At 36.6% G+C, this 17,353-nt stretch overlaps 1 protein-coding gene across 2 annotated transcripts; it reads right to left on the reverse strand.

Annotated features, from left to right (window-relative positions):
- Positions 1-9,843: 9,843 nt before the first annotated feature.
- Positions 9,844-15,261, reverse strand: LOC117338246 (evolutionarily conserved signaling intermediate in Toll pathway, mitochondrial-like). Of its 2 annotated transcripts, none has more exons than XM_033899527.1 (5): positions 15,174-15,261; positions 12,870-13,581; positions 12,283-12,506; positions 11,439-11,652; positions 9,844-10,363 (listed from the first exon to the last, which is right to left on the reverse strand). In XM_033899527.1, the coding sequence occupies exons 2-5, from the start codon at positions 13,552-13,554 to the stop codon at positions 10,104-10,106; spliced, it is 1,383 nt and encodes a 460-aa protein (XP_033755418.1). In that variant the 5' UTR covers positions 13,555-13,581; positions 15,174-15,261; the 3' UTR covers positions 9,844-10,103. The 2 variants fall into 2 exon arrangements, with proteins under 2 accessions (XP_033755418.1, XP_033755411.1); XM_033899520.1 differs by having other exon boundaries at positions 15,150-15,258.
- Between the last annotated feature and the right edge of the window lie 2,092 nt (positions 15,262-17,353).

The raw sequence follows: 17,353 nt of genomic DNA on the forward strand, positions 1-17,353 counted from the left end.
AACCAAGAAACAAACCAAATCTGACTACTGTACACTACCATATATATCTCCTGATTTATTATATTTAAACAATAAAACAAATGAATAAAAGACAAATGCCTAATTAATTTTCAATTATTTATCTGAAATAAACACTGAACTTCAGAAGTTGATAGTTTTAATAATTTATAGTAAGCCAATAGTATAAAAAAAATCTTCACAATATCATCCTATAATGAATGTCGATTCAGACAAATACTCCACATACACAAAAGGTAAAGATAATTCTTATTAAAACAATTTTCATTAATCATCAATATTTTGGAAAAAAAGGTTTGAAATACCTTTTCTATTACAACATTAACCCTGTAAAACTAAAGAGAATTTTTCTCTGATAATTTCAATCCTAAGCATTTATTTTGAGATATATTTTCTGAAATCCATGTTGGGATTTAGTTTAATAAATATCCATTTCTGGTTCAGTCAATAACTATAGTGTATACAAAGACACTCGGAACTCTCCTGCTGTTCTGTCAGATTTACATTCGGTTGTTTTGAACTATAGACATATGTTATTTTAAAAAAGATATTGAGCTGTACAAAAGATAATAGAAAATGAGGTTGTAGCGTTTTTGAAGCATTACCGTATGTCTTATTGAAGCAATAGCATAATGAACAGTGGCAGTTTTTTAAAAGTCATTTAATCAGGACTTGATTAAAGTGTATTGATATAGGGTATTCTATATCATTGAAAACATGCATGAAAACTACTTTGAAGTAGTGCCTCATTACTCTACTGTATTTTGTAAAATTCTTTGAGCTACGAATTTGAAAATTAGAAAATGATACTTTACCAAGTTTCGTACATTACTCTATGATGATTAAAGCTAATTACAATCCTGCATACTGAAATATTGGAAAGTTACAATATTTTGCTGTAACTATCCCACTGCAAGCTTCGATAATTTGGTCAATGAGTGTTTTGAAATATATGTCTTTGTGATCCGAAATCTGCTTTTTAAAAAAACTACTGATTTGATTGTAGACTTGCAATCTTAATGAATGTAACATCACCTGATGAAAACATGGTATTTGTGGGAAAACGAAAGTTTTTTTTTATATTAAGTTAATAAGAGTTTTTACCATGAATTTGGAGCTGCGAATTTGTGACGCGAAACTAACTCTACATTCTGAGAGGTGAACTATGAACATGACGATTATAATCAACTGTTAACATATTTTGAACAACAAAGTTGAAAACTCTTGTTTATTACCTGATGTATTGTAGTCTCCCATAAGATTATAATTCAAATACCTTCTGAACAATACCACGTTACCTGATTAAACTGATTCCTGCGAGTTTTGGAAACAAAATAGAAATTTAAAAATAACAAAAGAAAAAAAAAAAAAAAACCGAAAGCATATGAATATTATCCATAATGAAAGTGATTTTGAACCAGATAAATGGAATTTTTGATACCATATCCGAATTGATCATTGAACTTTAAACCTGCAAATTTTGTCTTAATGATATACTTGATGTGAATTTTATCTACAACATGTCAACTATGTTTTGTTAGGTTGCTTAAGCTAGTACGTCGTTATAGGAAATTCTTAGGAAACTATTTAAGATAATGTTTTTGTATATATTGTTGCTGCTAAAATACGGTACCCACTGTTGTTCTTAACTTTACAAATGTATTCTAGCTTCGTCCCTGGATTAAAGCCTTAACTTTCTCACCTAGCCCTTACTATTTCTATTTCTTTAACTTTCCCCCTCCTTCTACCCCCTAAAATATATGATTGGTCTTGAACAATATAGATGCTCGATTGGCATTTGGAGCCTCAGAATAAGTAACCCTATACGTAACTTGAAAAGTAAAATACATACAAAGTACCGATCTATTCTCCATCGCACACATGCACATGTTGTTAGTTACGATGTTCTTCTTTTGCTTTGTCTGTGCTACCTACCTTCCATAATACTTCTATGTGGTGACATTCATACAAATCCTGGTCCCAGTAAGTTTGATGACCTCTCGATATGTCATATAAACGTCCGAAGTATTCTTGCCTCAACCAATGACAATAACCATCATCACTATAAGCTAGATGAGATAGAAAGTATACTCTGTAACCAATTAATGTACGACATCATTGCTGTCAGTGAGACATGGTTATGTCCAGAGGTAAATGATTCCATCATTCTTCTTCCTGGCTATATTCTTTTTCGAAATGATAGAAATAGGCATGGCGGTGGTGTGGCAATTTACATTCGCGAAGCCATTACTAGTAAACGGCGGTTAGATCTTGAGACGCCTAACATCGAAAGCATTATCTTAGAAATATCCCATCCGTTAGGGAGTATCTTCTTTGGAACATTTTACAGACCACCTAATCAAGATGCCCAAACTAAAACTTCTTTTCTAACTTACTTATCTGATAATATCCAAGCCATGCAGTCTGAAAATCCTTTAAATATCGTCCTTGTCGGCGATTTTAACGATAGATGTTCATCATGGGATGACCGCCACATTAACAGTGAACTAGGAAAACGTCTTTTTAATATTACCCATCAAAATAACATGCACCAACTAATAGACCTACCAACTCACATCACGGACACCTCTGCTTACATTCTTGATCTAATTTTTGTTGATAAAACCCAGTTTGTCGTAAATCACGGAGTAAGTTCCCCACTTTGTAATCTTGATCATTGTTCTATACACTGTAAACTAAAGTATAAAGTACCTAAACAACAATCCTATCAAAGAACTACATGGGATTACAAAACAGCGGATCTTGTAGGCCTTAACAATGCTTTTACCACTGCTCACATAGACATATTTTTTGGCTTATTCGATCACATAGATGACATCATAACAAATGTAAATAAATTTATCCTCGATACATGTAAATCCTTTATCTTATGCAAAAATGTAACCGTTCGTCCCCGTGGCAAACCTTGGTTAACAAACGAGGTCAGGAGAGCATTCAGAACTAGGGATAGGTGTTTAAAATCATTTCAGCGTACTAAAAACGAGTGTGACAAGCTAAGATACCAAGTAGCCCGTAGGGAAGCAAATCGCCTAAAACGAGACGCATTAAAACGATATCAAGAATCCACTATCCATACACTAACGAACAAAAACACTAATACAAAAAAATTCTGGTCTATCACCAAATCACTTCTAGGGGAAAAGTCGGATCATCTAATCCCTCCTCTTACTGAAAACAACCAAATTATTAACGACGATAAAAATAAAGAAGAACTTTTCAATAAGTATTTCTCCGATCAATGTACAATTAATGACAATGTCGACAACCCAGTTCTACCTACCATCATCATCATCATCATCATCATTCTTTATTTCCTCCTTACCGGAGATTTTGTTTGACAATAAAGTAGACAAAAAAAAAAAGCATTCAGAATGTCATATAAAGAATAAGAAATAAGTCACGCCGTTAAGCACTCGCCACCCTTAATGGGGGCGCTCACGTGACGCGTTTCGTGGTCAATTAATCACTGTGTCAGTTTTAAAGGCGAGCATTAGGTATGCAAGACACATCCGCTTGAAAGGGTCTTGGTCCAGATAAACATCAGGCACTTTAGCTCCAAGAATGGATCGGAGAAACAGTTCATCATCCATAGTCATTAAGCGAGTAACGCAGTCAGCTCCAAAACACTCAAGAAGATCGTCTAGGAAGCTCTCTCTCAAGTGAGAAGTTAGATTACATGAGGCAACAACGTGAGCAGTAACGTCATCAATTACGTGGTTGCATCGGAGGCAGAATGAAGGCACTTTAGTTGGGACAGACGTAATGAGTTCGCATAAAAAACATGTATCCCTCGTCTGTACATCAGCTTGAAATTTTAAGAAGTGAAACGTTCTGTACTGGTTATGAATAAGCTTGTATCTCTCGAAGTCTTGATCACTGTCTAGTCTACAGCGAAGTGACCTGTCCTCGTGCGAGAGAACAGCGCGATTAACAAGAGTCTTCCACTCATACTTAGCAGGGAAGCACCGAGTCCTTAGATACGATTCCAGATAATGCATAAGATCATACCGGATGAGAATGTTCACCACGTCCGGGATGAAACCTCGTTGATTCCCATTACTGGCAAGGAAGTATTGGAACAGACGGACGAGAAAAATCTGCTTGATGTTAAAACAGCAGTCCAAGGAAATGAGTTTTTGAAGAAAAATCATTTTCCGCTTACATATCTCCGCGTCAATCCTTATAACTCCGAGCATACTTTCGATCATATCCGATCTCGTTGACCTTCTGAGATGAAGTATATGCTTTAAAGCATAGTGTTGGAACCGACGTATTGATAGAGTATTTGTAATAGACAATTGGCACCAGTTTTCGCAACCATAAAGGATCGATGATAGGATCACCTTCCTGTACAGATTTATCTTCACCATGGGGTGAATGTCACAGGTATTCCGATTATCGAGACCAATAATGGCATGGAGCAGTTTACGGCCTTTCTGACAAGCCCGGGCGATTCTCTCATTATTCGAGAGGGTAGAAGAATGCACTGTTCCGAGATGGACTTGTGAGGTTTGTGGATTGATTGTCTCCGCTCCCAAGATCCACTTGAACTCAAGGCTCCTTGGGACAAAGTTCCCAAAAACTAATATAGAAGATTTTGCGTTGTTGAAAGCAAATTTCCACGAAACACTGTATGCATAGCATATATCCAGCATATGTTGAAGAGCGGAAGGCGACAGGGAGATCAGAACAATGTCGTCTGCAAGAGTAGGATTCCCGGCTGGTATTGATAGGATGTTCGCTCCGTAATTGGAATTCTGCAGGTTTACCAGAAGATTGTCAATGAAAACTTGATACAGAAAAGTGGAGCTGACTCCACCCTGCCTAACTCCCGAGTTGACGGCGAACCATCTTGACGTAACACCATTGCACGAAACAGCGCTGGACATACCTCCGTAGGAATCACGAATGACGTTGAATATTGGCCCACTTAATCCAATACAAGCTAACTTATAGAATAGACCTTGGTGCCAGACGGTGTCAAATGCCTTCCTGGTATCAAGGTAGGCGACATACGCTGTACTATGCTTTTCCACGATGGAGAATACCACTTCCTGTGTGTGAAAAGAAGCTGTTGAGCATCCTAAATGCTTACGGAACCCGTATTGCTGTTGGCAAGGGAATACATCCTTACGCACGCTTAAGCATGACTGAAGTTTGGAGTTGATAATATTTTCAAAAAGTTTGAAGAGAGAGCATAATAGTGATACTGGCCTGTAGTTGCCCATGTCCGTTTTGCTCTTAGAACCTCCTTTGTGTATCGGTATGATCAAACCCCTTTTCCAAACTTCTGGACAGTGCTGGAGAGATAACACATGATTGAACAATTTCACTAACGATAAAATAAGACGACGACCACCATATTTCAAGTGTTCATTCTGGACGCAGTCGATACCTGGGGCCTTACTGCATTTTAGAGAGCGGATAGCAGCTTCAACGTCAGGAAAGGTGATTCTACAGTCTAATTGATCAAAAAGTGAAATCACTTTATCAGTGGGTGATGGAGTACTGTCGTCAGGGTGTCCACAATAGACCGAGCTGAAGTACTCGGCAAAGGCGTCGGCAATGCCTTCCGGGGTTCTCACAACCTCGCCATTGTGAACCACAGAGCTACAACACGTCTTAGACATACCCTTTAGCTTCTGCAATGCCTTCCAGAATAGTCTATTATCGCACTCGGCGGATTTGTTTAATTCGTCGTGAAGAGTTTGCCAATAGCTCTCATAAGCTGCTTTTTGAGTACGTCTGAACGCGCGTTTAGCAGACTTATAGTGTTTAAATGAATCAAACTGGCTTCCACGCGGTCTACCATCCATTAACCAATAACGTCTTGCATGACGCGCAGCGCGGTGTGCTTCTCGAACCTCTCGCGTCCAGTATGGCTTCCGATGAGGATTGAAATTAGCTAAAGGTATATGTACGCGGGCACAGTTAATAATAGCGTCCGTAATACGGCTGCAGTAGTTATCAACGTCACTCGAACTAGAAACTTCGAATGTACCTAGAGCCTCAAGTGAATTATTTAAACTCAGTTGGAAATTAACCAAGTCGTGTATTGATGCGCTCTTCCATTTCAGGTTCGGTATATGGATCGCAGGACGAAAACGCTTTACAGAAGGCAACACTACATTGGCTATAATTACAAGGTGATCTGACGTAATTGACACGTCATCAGAATCGAGAATAGAGCATTCCGTAACGCATTCAAGGTGTGAGTCCTGGATAAGGATATAATCGAGTGTCACTTCTGTAGGGACAAAGGTAAAATGAGATCCAGTTGTCTTACTCGATTTGTTAATAGCAGTCAAGTTACATTCTGATATGAATGTATGTAGCTTTGATTGCTTCTGTCTGGCGACAGAAGACTTCGGCCTGGTATCGTATTGGGCATTGAAGTCACCTGCCACAATTACCTCGCCCATGTTCGAGTAATAGTAGACGAGATCGGCAAGACACTCGATTTCACGTGAGTAGTCTTGCATGTTACTGTCGCTCGGCAAGTAAGTTCCAAGAACGAAAACCGGACAATCATTCCGACGATGAATTGCTATACCGGCAATTCTATTTGTTGATGTGAAATGCAAGTCTTCCGTGGAGTACAACAAACTTTTATTCACAAGAATAGCAAGACCACCACTTCCACATAATACATCGCGCTTTCCGTCATGGCCAGGGAAGGCACTGAAATCAGCACTGACAGAACTTGGAAAGTCTATGCAATTTGGAGGGAGTCTGAGCTCCGTGAGAATCGCAATGTCACACCTCGTAGAATCTAGTAATCGGTTAACACACAGGGACGAAGAGATGAGACCTCTAACGTTCCACGTAAGAATGGTGAGCTCCATAATGGTTAAAGTGTCTGTGAGCAAAAGGACACTACACAAAAAGATGAGAAGGTTAGCTAACGCCCCCATGTAGAAGAATCTCTAAAACCACCACTATTGTCCAATTTGTTGAAGCGTTTGTCCCAGACCCTTCCCCTTCGATGGGAAAGAAGTCTGTACTGTATTCTTAGATGTTTCAAAAGCTTTTGATAAGGTATGGAACGAAGGATTAATATACAAACTAGAAAACATTGGTATCAGAGGAAATCTACTTAAATGGCTTAAAAGTTATCTTACCAACAGAAATCAATTTGTTGTTTTAAATGGACAATCATCAGAACGCATGTACATCAATGCGGGTGTCCCTCAAGGCTCTATACTAGGCCCTCTTTTATTTCTAATATATGTTAATGATATTAACATTGGAATTCTTTCTGAAATTAACTTATTTGCAGATGACACATCTCTCTCTTCTGAAATTAATAACCGTGGCTCTATCGACAATTTAAACAACGACCTATCTACTCTATCAAGCTGGGCTAAACGATGGTTGATAACTTTTAATGCAGCTAAAACAGAACTAGTTTTATTCTCCAAAAAAACGTGTCTTAAACTACCCCGATATTACACTCAATAATGTTCCTATTCAGCACTTCAACACGCATAAACACCTTGGCATATCATTATCTGGAGACTTGAGCTGGCAAGTGCACATATCTGACATTGTTGCTAGGGCAAATAAAATACTAAACATGTTACAGTCATTAGCATACTTAATCCCTCGGGGCGGTTTAGTGAAACTCTATAAATCATTGGTTAGGTCTATTCTAGAATATGGCAGTATACTCTTTGATAATTGCAACCAATACGAATCCGACCTTATTGAAAGTGTCCAGCGAAGGGCAGCTCTAATTTGCACAGGAGGGTATAAAGTTACCAAATATACTAAACTTCTATCTGAACTAGGTTGGGAGGTACTTAGTGACAGAAGGAAAAATTCTCGATTAAAAATGATTTTCAAAATCAAACATAATATGGGTCCTTCATTTTTGGAATACATCTGTCCACTTCTCTGTCATCGCACACAAAATTACAACTTCAGAAATTCAAACACAATTCTACCTATTCCTTCCAGAAAGTCGTTCTATCACCAATCTTTCTTTCCCAGAACTATAAGAGACTGGAACAACCTACCTGAACATATTCGGAACAAACCAATGCTTGAATCTTTTGCACAAGCCCTATCAAAACTCTCTACTCCAGTCTCAAATGATTTATATATTTATGGCCATGGGAAAGGAAAAATCAATAACTGTAGACTAAGAATGGGTCTTAGCGCCCTGAACAAACAAAGATTCTTATACCGATTAACACCCAATAAATATTGTGACGACTGTACGGATTCCCCCGAAGACGAAAAACATTTCTTTTTTACCTGTCCAAAATATAACAACTTGCGTATGAAATTGTTAAGAAAAACTTGCAACGAATTGGCTCCAAATGTAAATCCAGATCTCATTGTAAATCTTATGCCTGATCTCCTTTTAAACATTATATTGCATGGCTCTGACAACAATACCGATTCCTCAAACAAAAATATTTTTGACTTTGTATTTGAATATATTGTTGATTCAAAAAGGTTCTAATTTCATCTTATAACACCCCCCCCCCCCCCCCCCCCCCCCACACACACACACACACCTTCACTCTCTTTGCTTTACCACTTTCCCTCTATCCTTATCCTTCCTCTCCACCTCATCTTCTTTATGTTATGGAATGTATGTGTGCGTGAGAGAGCGTGTGTTATGATTACGTCTTGTACATACTGTATTGTTTTATGTGTTGAGGAGAGCATCTCGTAGCCCTAGGGCTGTTTGTGATCCTCATTAAACAAATAAAGAATTAGAACAAGCAAGGTCTTCGAATTATCAAAGCTCGAGATAACGCAGTTTGAATGCATGCGTGCGTGCATGACGCTTAAATTGTTAATTTATATTAGTAAAAGTCACCTGATAGTACTATAGTACAAGCATGCGATCCATTATAGTAATTTCCATATTTGAAGTAATCGATACATGAAAATAAGCTTAAACGTTTACGTAGTTTGACATAAGGGTATACTGTTTTGCAAATAAATAAAATAAATGGGCGACTTTAATGTATAACAAGCCGAACTATGAATAAGGTACCTCAGTCTGCAGGTAAACGTTGGAATGGCGTATGTACATTTTGTATATACCCCGCCTACTAAGTGATATACAAATAATAAACATATTTCAAATTCTAATTATTTATTTCTGGGTTTTAAAACTTTATTATTAATTGACACATTATTTTTCTTCAAAACATAATTGAATATTCATTTCATCACATTACATGCATGCATACTCAAACTCTTTTAACAAAGAAACTATTTGTCAATCTTTCAGAAAGATTGTGATGATCAGTAATAAGAGTAATTAATTTGCTTTCAAACAAAACAGGATTTTTTTTTTTCATTCGGACACTTGTCAAGCAAGCGCTACAAACAACATCATTTATAATCTCTATAAGCAACTAAATATCAGATATGTTTCAGTAACATGGGAATATTTCATCATCCCAATGAGTCACCTTGTTGTCATTCTATATATCCCCTTCCTCGTCCTTATCCTTATCTTTGAATACACCAAGTAGTAGAAGAATAGTATGGATAAGTTGCTTTGCCTGTACAGCCAGCGCCAATGAAAGATATTGGATATCCTGCTGATTTTAGAGTTGCCTCCCTTCCATTCCAACAATGATGAAAAAAAATTACAAATATCAATTTTGGTGTTGATACTTGCAGCCTCCAAATGAGCTTTGAGTAATGATTTCGCAAAATACAAATATTTGACATCAAACAAATTGTTGTCTCTCTTGTTTCTCTGTGGATTCAAGAGGTATGGCCATTTGGATTATGAGGACAAACCTGTCTTGGCTGTCTGTAAACTTTTTTTGGGTTTTATATTTCAGACATAAATCTTGAAAAATCTGAAGATGTAAACACAGGCCATAATTTCTATTTGTCAATACTTGTCTGAAAGCAAGATCCCTATGCTCATTCTCAATTCATCAACAACACTGGATTGATCGTTCAACCGTTTTTGGCCTTCTTAAGTTAAAGAGGCCCAGCTGATATCCTTAACTTCCAGCTGTAGGGAGTTATCTCCTCTGAGCACCTCATGGTCTTCCAGTTGACTTTAAATTGATACTTTGACACTAGGTTGGTTGCCGGACATCTAACTGCCCTGTGTGTGTTTTAATTGAGAACAGAATGGGGATATTTTCGAGTTTGGGATTTGTCTTCTGTAGGTATCGTATCCACGTCACAACTGAATCCCGAGAAGAGCTTCCCGTTATACAGGTGGCCATCACCGTGCCATCGTCCTGGGAGTGAATACTAGGAGGGACCAGTATGGCCTGGTCAGTCTCATTTTCTGTGAAGTAAGGGTTCAGTCCTGTCCAGTCCACTTCTGAATCTGACCACAAGGAAAAGAATATAATTTTAACATACCTATCAAATGTTGACAAACATGAGTTTTCCAGTTTTGAGGACTTTCCTCAAAATGGAGATTGCGAGCGGCAACATTTTTACAAAACATATTGTATTCATCAACAAAAAAACAAAACAAATTAATTGATTTATAATATTCAATCTAATAACAAGTGAATGCAGCTAAGTTATTATAACTTGTACTGAATAGTGAATGAAACTACTGATTCTGACAGTAAAAGAAAGTAGGATCAAAATCTCAGGAGTCAGTGACTATATATTGTATAATTAATCTTAATAATTCTATGATGATGGATTTTGCAATAATTAAATACTTTGGTATGCATGGAGAAACTTCTATAAAGTACTGCAGTATTTTTGCATTTGGGTATCTTTACATAAAAAAAGATCCAAAGTTATTTTTTCTCTAAAACCATTAAATTTACTCAATATATTTCCATTAATGAAGTCAAAAAAATTGTTTCTGAAATACATATTCAAGAATCTACAGATAAAAGATTTTTTTTTTATTTTTCAGTTATATTTCTATATAAAATATTATCATACACCTACAAAGTTAACAAAAAAGGACAAAATCAAAAGTAAATCAAATTTTATCAATGCATCAATTAGAAATATAAACAAATTATGGAAACACCATATAAATGTATTGATGTATTTTATCACTTATTCATAATTTTCTAATTATCTGTCATATTATTCTTAGTGGATTTGGATATATGTATGCATTATATGTTGTAACAATTGCATACATGATTAATAAAAATATATATTTAAGAAAATACAATACCATGTGTTACCAAATATTATTGCTGAGTGTCATGTGAAATATATATCACAATATATGGTTCCACAATAATATCAAGTTCTGATATATATGCATAAAATTATTTTTGTTGTTTTGACCTCAGAGGTGGAACTTAGCATGTAAAACAAAAACAGGAAATATCCAGAGATCCTTTGTTTAAACAGTCAGACATTTTGTAAGTGTAGATTTTTAACTTATATTTGCTCAGGAATTTCCAAATGTCTATACTCACCATCATCTATGTCCCCTGCTGGTGCATGAGGTCTGCCCGTGTCTGATTGCAACACAAAGTAGGACAAATTTTTGTGACGAAGCCAGACTCTGTAGCTGCCTTTCACTACCAAGGGGGTATCAATCGGATGGGCATTGATTAGCTCAACCTGGTCGGGACTCTGGGCACTAACGATGAACGTGTCCTCCAGGGGTTTCTCTTCAACTTCTACAGTCTATGTAATAAGGGTTGACATTAAACTTTTTATGTAACAAGAGAAATATAATTACAGAAGAAAAGGAAACAAATCAATGCCTGATAATCTGATAATCTACAACTGTATTTCAAGAACAAAAACAAAAAACAAAATGAGTTATTGCAGCTTAACAACACTTTATCAATAATGTATAATTACCAGGAGGGTATGTCAATTTGGACGGGTCATGTATGCAATTAAAGCCTAATAATGCAGGTTTTTAAGAATCCAGAAAAACCCGTAATTATATCATTTTATGTTACAACCTGGAAATAATGTTTTATTTAAATCTTATCAATTTAATAATTAACTCAATTTAGTTCAATAACTAAGTGAATGTTGTGAAAAGTAATGATTTTACCAAATATTTTCAATACAATAAACAAGGTTTTATAATAATTTCCAATCAAAATTTATTCTGAGGAATACCGCTGTTGTACCACTGCCTACAACCACCAGCAGCCTCAGCATTCCTCCCATAGACTTAAACCATAATGAATGTTGTAATGTGAGCACTACTTAAAACGTTCAGAATATACTGTACGATAAAATTATATGATAGGTAGATTTTTCAGGGTAACTACACTACACCAGTGTCATAGATTTTACCTTCCAAACCGTGATCTTGTTATTAAGATCAATGGCCATACGTCGCAGAGCTATGATCGCCAGCTGTATTGGATCTTCTGGTAGATGGAAGGGCACAGGGTATGGATTAGCGTGACGGAATTTTGGCATCCAATACATCATGCGCATGTACTTCCTGGAGACGTAGCTGCTATGGCCGAATCTCTCTTCGATCATCAACTCCATTTTCTCATCAGGAATCACACCTACAATCAAGGAAAAGTAGAATTTCAAGCTTTCAGCTGACTTAAAACTCCTAAAAGGAGAACCTATCTGTGGGGAATTAATCATTACAATGAAAAATTTGTTGCCAACACAGAAAATCCTGAAGTATTAAGTCAATATATACCAGGTGTATCAATCAAAGGGGCACAACTCTTCGGGAAAAAAATCATTATCATAAAAAATAAGTCTACAACACACAAAATCCTGAAGTATTAATATGTACACAAAGATACTTGGAATAAGCAGTCAGATCTTAATTAACAAGGTTGCGTCCAAGATTTCAAAAACATAACAGAAAATAAAGAAATGTATAGGCTGTTCAAAACACATCTTATCCATCTTACCATTATTCTGCATTTTTTCCAGAATATCTATAGCACACTGCTGCTGCTTGGGGAAATGCCCCAACTCTGCCATCCATTTTGACTTCGGAAGATAGTTCCCTTTGGGAATAATTTCTAATAGAGCCTTGTACACCTCTTTGTCTTTGTGAACTCCCCACTCTTTTATATTGTCCAGACCTGTTCCTAAAAACTCTACTAAGCCTCTATGGTAAACCTTCTCTCGTTCTTCATATACGCGTAATGCTTTAAGAAAATTTGTTTTGTTTTTACCAGATTCTCCCACTTCTTGAAATATATATGTCGACAACTGAAACATTTTTCTTTCTATATCTGTTACTTTATATTTTTTAGGTAATATTCTCATATCTATGGGATTTTTCCAAAGATCTGGATGTTCTGTTGGGGCTTCCGGTTTAGGTTTCATGGAGGACATTTCGTCTCCTGTGAGAACCTGGATCTGTTTGGAATCGGTCTTTGCAGCCAGCTCTGAATCAGGTGGCTTCTCCTCATGGTCATCTTGCTGAATTTCTGGCCGATTCTCCGGCTGTTTTTCCATTAGATTTTCACCCGAAGCCAATCCTGCTGATCCTGTGTGAAACTGACCCGTCAATAATTTACACCGTTTCAACACCATGTGAATTTGTGATGTGGTGAACTTCGAACAAATAGTGCTGCGAGGAAACATAATTAAGCTTATTCTTGTCAGATGAACCTGAATAATAAAAGAAACAGGGGAAAATTACTAACAAACAATACTTAACAACTCTGAAACTTTAATTAAAGTAAATTGTGCTTGAAAGATGATTGGATATAATCAATTAACTAAGATCGCTTAACATCACCTATTTAATGGTCAAAGGTAATTTCAACATATTGTTAAATTATGTGTGATTATTTTTTATAAATATACACGTTGCAGCATTTTTTCAGTAGAGCAACAGATATCAAAAATTTAAAAACATGCTTTGTTAGTATCTTTGGAATTCTTTTTCACATAAATGTTACTTATTCTGTCATAAAAAACAATGTGACTATTTAAAGACATTTTTTAAGAACAGTTTATGTTCGTCCATTTCAGAAGATCAGTAATTTCAGATAACTTGAAACATATATACCCTAATGCGTTGAACTCGATAACATTTTGGTTATTGTATTGTGATACTCTGTTATTATAATCTTCAACTTTTAAGGAAATAAATATATAATATATATATAGAGAATACATGGTCAGTGTCTTAAAATATAAGCTGTATTTTGGCGAGGGTAAAAAAAGACAAAAATGGCAAGCCATGTATTCTATTTATCCTGCAACAGTCATAAAAATAATCATCAAAAATAATCATTTTGAAGTGAAACGCTGTCAAAAATGATAGAAATATGTTCGCCTTTTAAACGTAGTTTCACTTTGAAGTAGGTCAGTCGAACTGACGCACATGCTAAGATTCCAAAATACAGCTGTTTTCCGTCACTGCCGTAAACAGCAAACTATACGGTGGGTGTATTCCGAAAATGCGGTGGCAGTTGCAGGATAAACTGCAATACCCAGTAGCCTAGCCCGAGTGTACTCTGGCCCTGACACAATGTCAGGTGTAGGACCCCTACATGGTGTCAGGTCCAGAGGAAACTCGGGCTAACGGTAGCCCTATGTCTGTCAATCGGTGTATTCACAGGCGTCTGAAGTTCTGACAGTAAACTGAGATGTAATACCATATACAAAATAAGAGTATCTACTATAAAAAAGGAAGAAGATACTCTTTTTTTTATATGGTATTATATCTCAGTTTACTGTCAGAACTTCAGACGCCTGTGTTACTCTTATTTTTTATATGGTATTATATCTCAGTTTACTGTCAGAACTTCAGACGCCTGTGTTACTCTTATTTTTTATATGGTATTATATCTCAGTTTACTGTCAGAACTTCAGACGCCTGTGCCTGTGGTGTATTGACAATTTGACAGACGATGTTTGTTTCCAAATATTATATACCATGGTCTCAGGACCAGAAGAAACTCGGGAAAGTGCCAAAAACGGTGACAAGATTGATATTTATATGGACTGCCCTCACATACGAGAGTAGTTTGTTAAAACGGAACCAGACATGCCAGACGACCGGTCTTGATCCAACAGAACACCGTCTGAACACCGAACGGTCTCAAGTGAAGCAATTCCACCGGCTGAATATACGAAAGGTCTCGTGAAGCAATGCGAATGGGTGGGGCATGGCTAAATTTTGAAATTGGTGTAGATTGTAGCAGTACACGATGCACACATTTAATTACCTTAGAGACGATTTATATATATACCGTTATACGTAGTGTATCCTTGAAAGCATGTGGAAATCTAAGGTCAACCGAGGCTCGGCAACCGGCTGGTTAAGGCTTACACCATTTGTTCCTCCACACAGAAGATTTTCGTAGCAAGGGAGATAATTACCTCCATTCGGATATGTTCGTTTGTTGCTGTCTGAATAATAAATAGGCTACCGCGTGGCGTACGTCTAATATTCAATGCAAATTCAGAAGACAAAAATCAAAACTCCATATAAATAATTATACAAGGTTGTTTTCTCTGATTATAAGCATTTTAAGATTATAATAAAAATTAAGAATATAAGATTAAGGATATCGACTTAGTGGAGAATGTGCAAAGAAGAGCAACCAAGCTCATACCACAGGCGCTTGCATAGAAAATATCACTTTCGATTTTTTTTAACAGATTTACACATACCGCTGTCATATCAAAAAAAAATCGAAGTGATATTTTCTATGCAAGCGCCTGTGGCTCATACCAGGATTTAAACACGTGTGCGTTTGAATAGACTAAAGCTTCCAACTCTGAAACATCGCCGAACACGAGGGGACTTAATAAACACTTTTAAAATCGTTAAAAATATTTATGATAATAGAGTAACTGGGGGAATACTACAGATGGAGGAAACCAGAAGAACAAGAGGTCATTCTTACAAGCTTTTCAAAAGAAGCTGTAAAACTGATATTAGGAAAATCTTTTTTTAGTTTTCGCGTAGAACTCTAGTGGATATTTGGAGCAACCTTCCACAACATGTTATTAACTCTGAAAATGTACTGCAATTTAAAACAAGACTTGATGAACACTGTAAAACTATTAATATTTCATTTTAATTTAATTTAATGTATGCTTTATTATAGGATAATTATATATCGTATATATTCAAGCCTTGACACCGGAAACGGCAAATTACTATATATCATATGTATGTCTGATATGGATATAGAGGCTAGTAGCCTGCGTCCATAATTATTCATATTAAAACCTATTAAAATTTTAATTACCGAAGTCCTGATAATTGGGTTGGTTTGTTTTTGTTTAACGTCCTATTAACAGCCATGGTCATTTAAGGATGTGCCAGGTTTAGAGGTGGGGGAAAGCCGGAGTACCCGGAGAAAAACCACCGGCCTACAGTCAGTACCTGGCAACTGCCCCACGTCGGTTTTGAACTCGCAACCCAGAGGTGGAGGGCTAGTGATAAAGTGTCGGGACACCTTAACCACTCGGCCACCGCGGCCCCTAAGTCCTGATAATACGAAAGTTTTCAATTCAGCATTTAGTGTAGAGATCGGTCTTCTAACGTTATGACGATAATGTACAGTTATGATATAAGTCAGTGGTTACTGATCAGACTAACATTTCAAATCATAATTTCGTTGAACAAGTAAGGACTGAACTTCTTGCTTCTATTTTTAATTCTAGATATTATATGTTACACTTAACTTATTGTACAAATGATTTTCATTGGATCTAACATCTTTGACTTAAACCGCCCAAAGAATTACGATGATTGATAAATTAACCCCTGATTTCGTTAGACATTGTACAATTCTGTTACGACATGGCATGTACATCCCTGCTCATGCGTCACAACTCTGAGGCAGATGTCAGACGTTACACCCCACAACCATGTCGTGTCAAACTAAAGGATTACCGGGAAATGCTAAATTCAACATGGCCGCTGGTGGCCATTTTGAACATCCATTCAGTTTCAAATAATAAATACTCGATGCACAACTAGGACCCATGTTGTATAGCAGTAACAAATTTCAGATGTCAAAATTCAAAATGAATACACTAACAAAATTTGATCAAAATTAAAAAAAAAAAAATCGCATGTAGAACTACATGTAGACATGTATATATGTAGGATGCACTATAATCATGACCATCATTTTTCAGGAAGAACCCTTCAGCCGTTCTGGACGTATTGGGAAATAGCGTAAATGAACTTAAAATGCCATACTTCAAAATGGCCTTTAATTCCTCCCGGTGGTCAGACAATTATTAATGAAGTTCGATTCGAATGCAAGCACATGACAAGACACTGAGTGGACATATGTCATAAGAGGTTCGTGTGGATACTGGCCGTCTGAGTTATAGAATATTCTGAACACTTTTGCTACAATATCCAAAATGTCCACTGGCAGCCATCTTGAATTTGTACCAGTCTGCC

Source organism: Pecten maximus, chromosome 1 (assembly GCF_902652985.1).
Source record: "Pecten maximus chromosome 1, xPecMax1.1, whole genome shotgun sequence".
NCBI lineage: Eukaryota > Metazoa > Mollusca > Bivalvia > Pectinida > Pectinidae > Pecten > Pecten maximus.

Bases quoted from the DNA above. Each gene is read 5' to 3' on its own strand.
- LOC117338246 (XM_033899527.1), bottom strand. From the start codon at position 13,554: ATGTTTCCTCGCAGCACTATTTGTTCGAAGTTCACCACATCACAAATT. The intron at 12,507-12,869 runs GTAAGATGGATA...CCTTGATTGTAG, and splicing joins GGAAAAAATGCAGAATAATG to GTGTGATTCCTGATGAGAAA. The intron at 11,653-12,282 runs GTAAAATCTATG...CTTATTACATAG, and splicing joins ACAAGATCACGGTTTGGAAG to ACTGTAGAAGTTGAAGAGAA.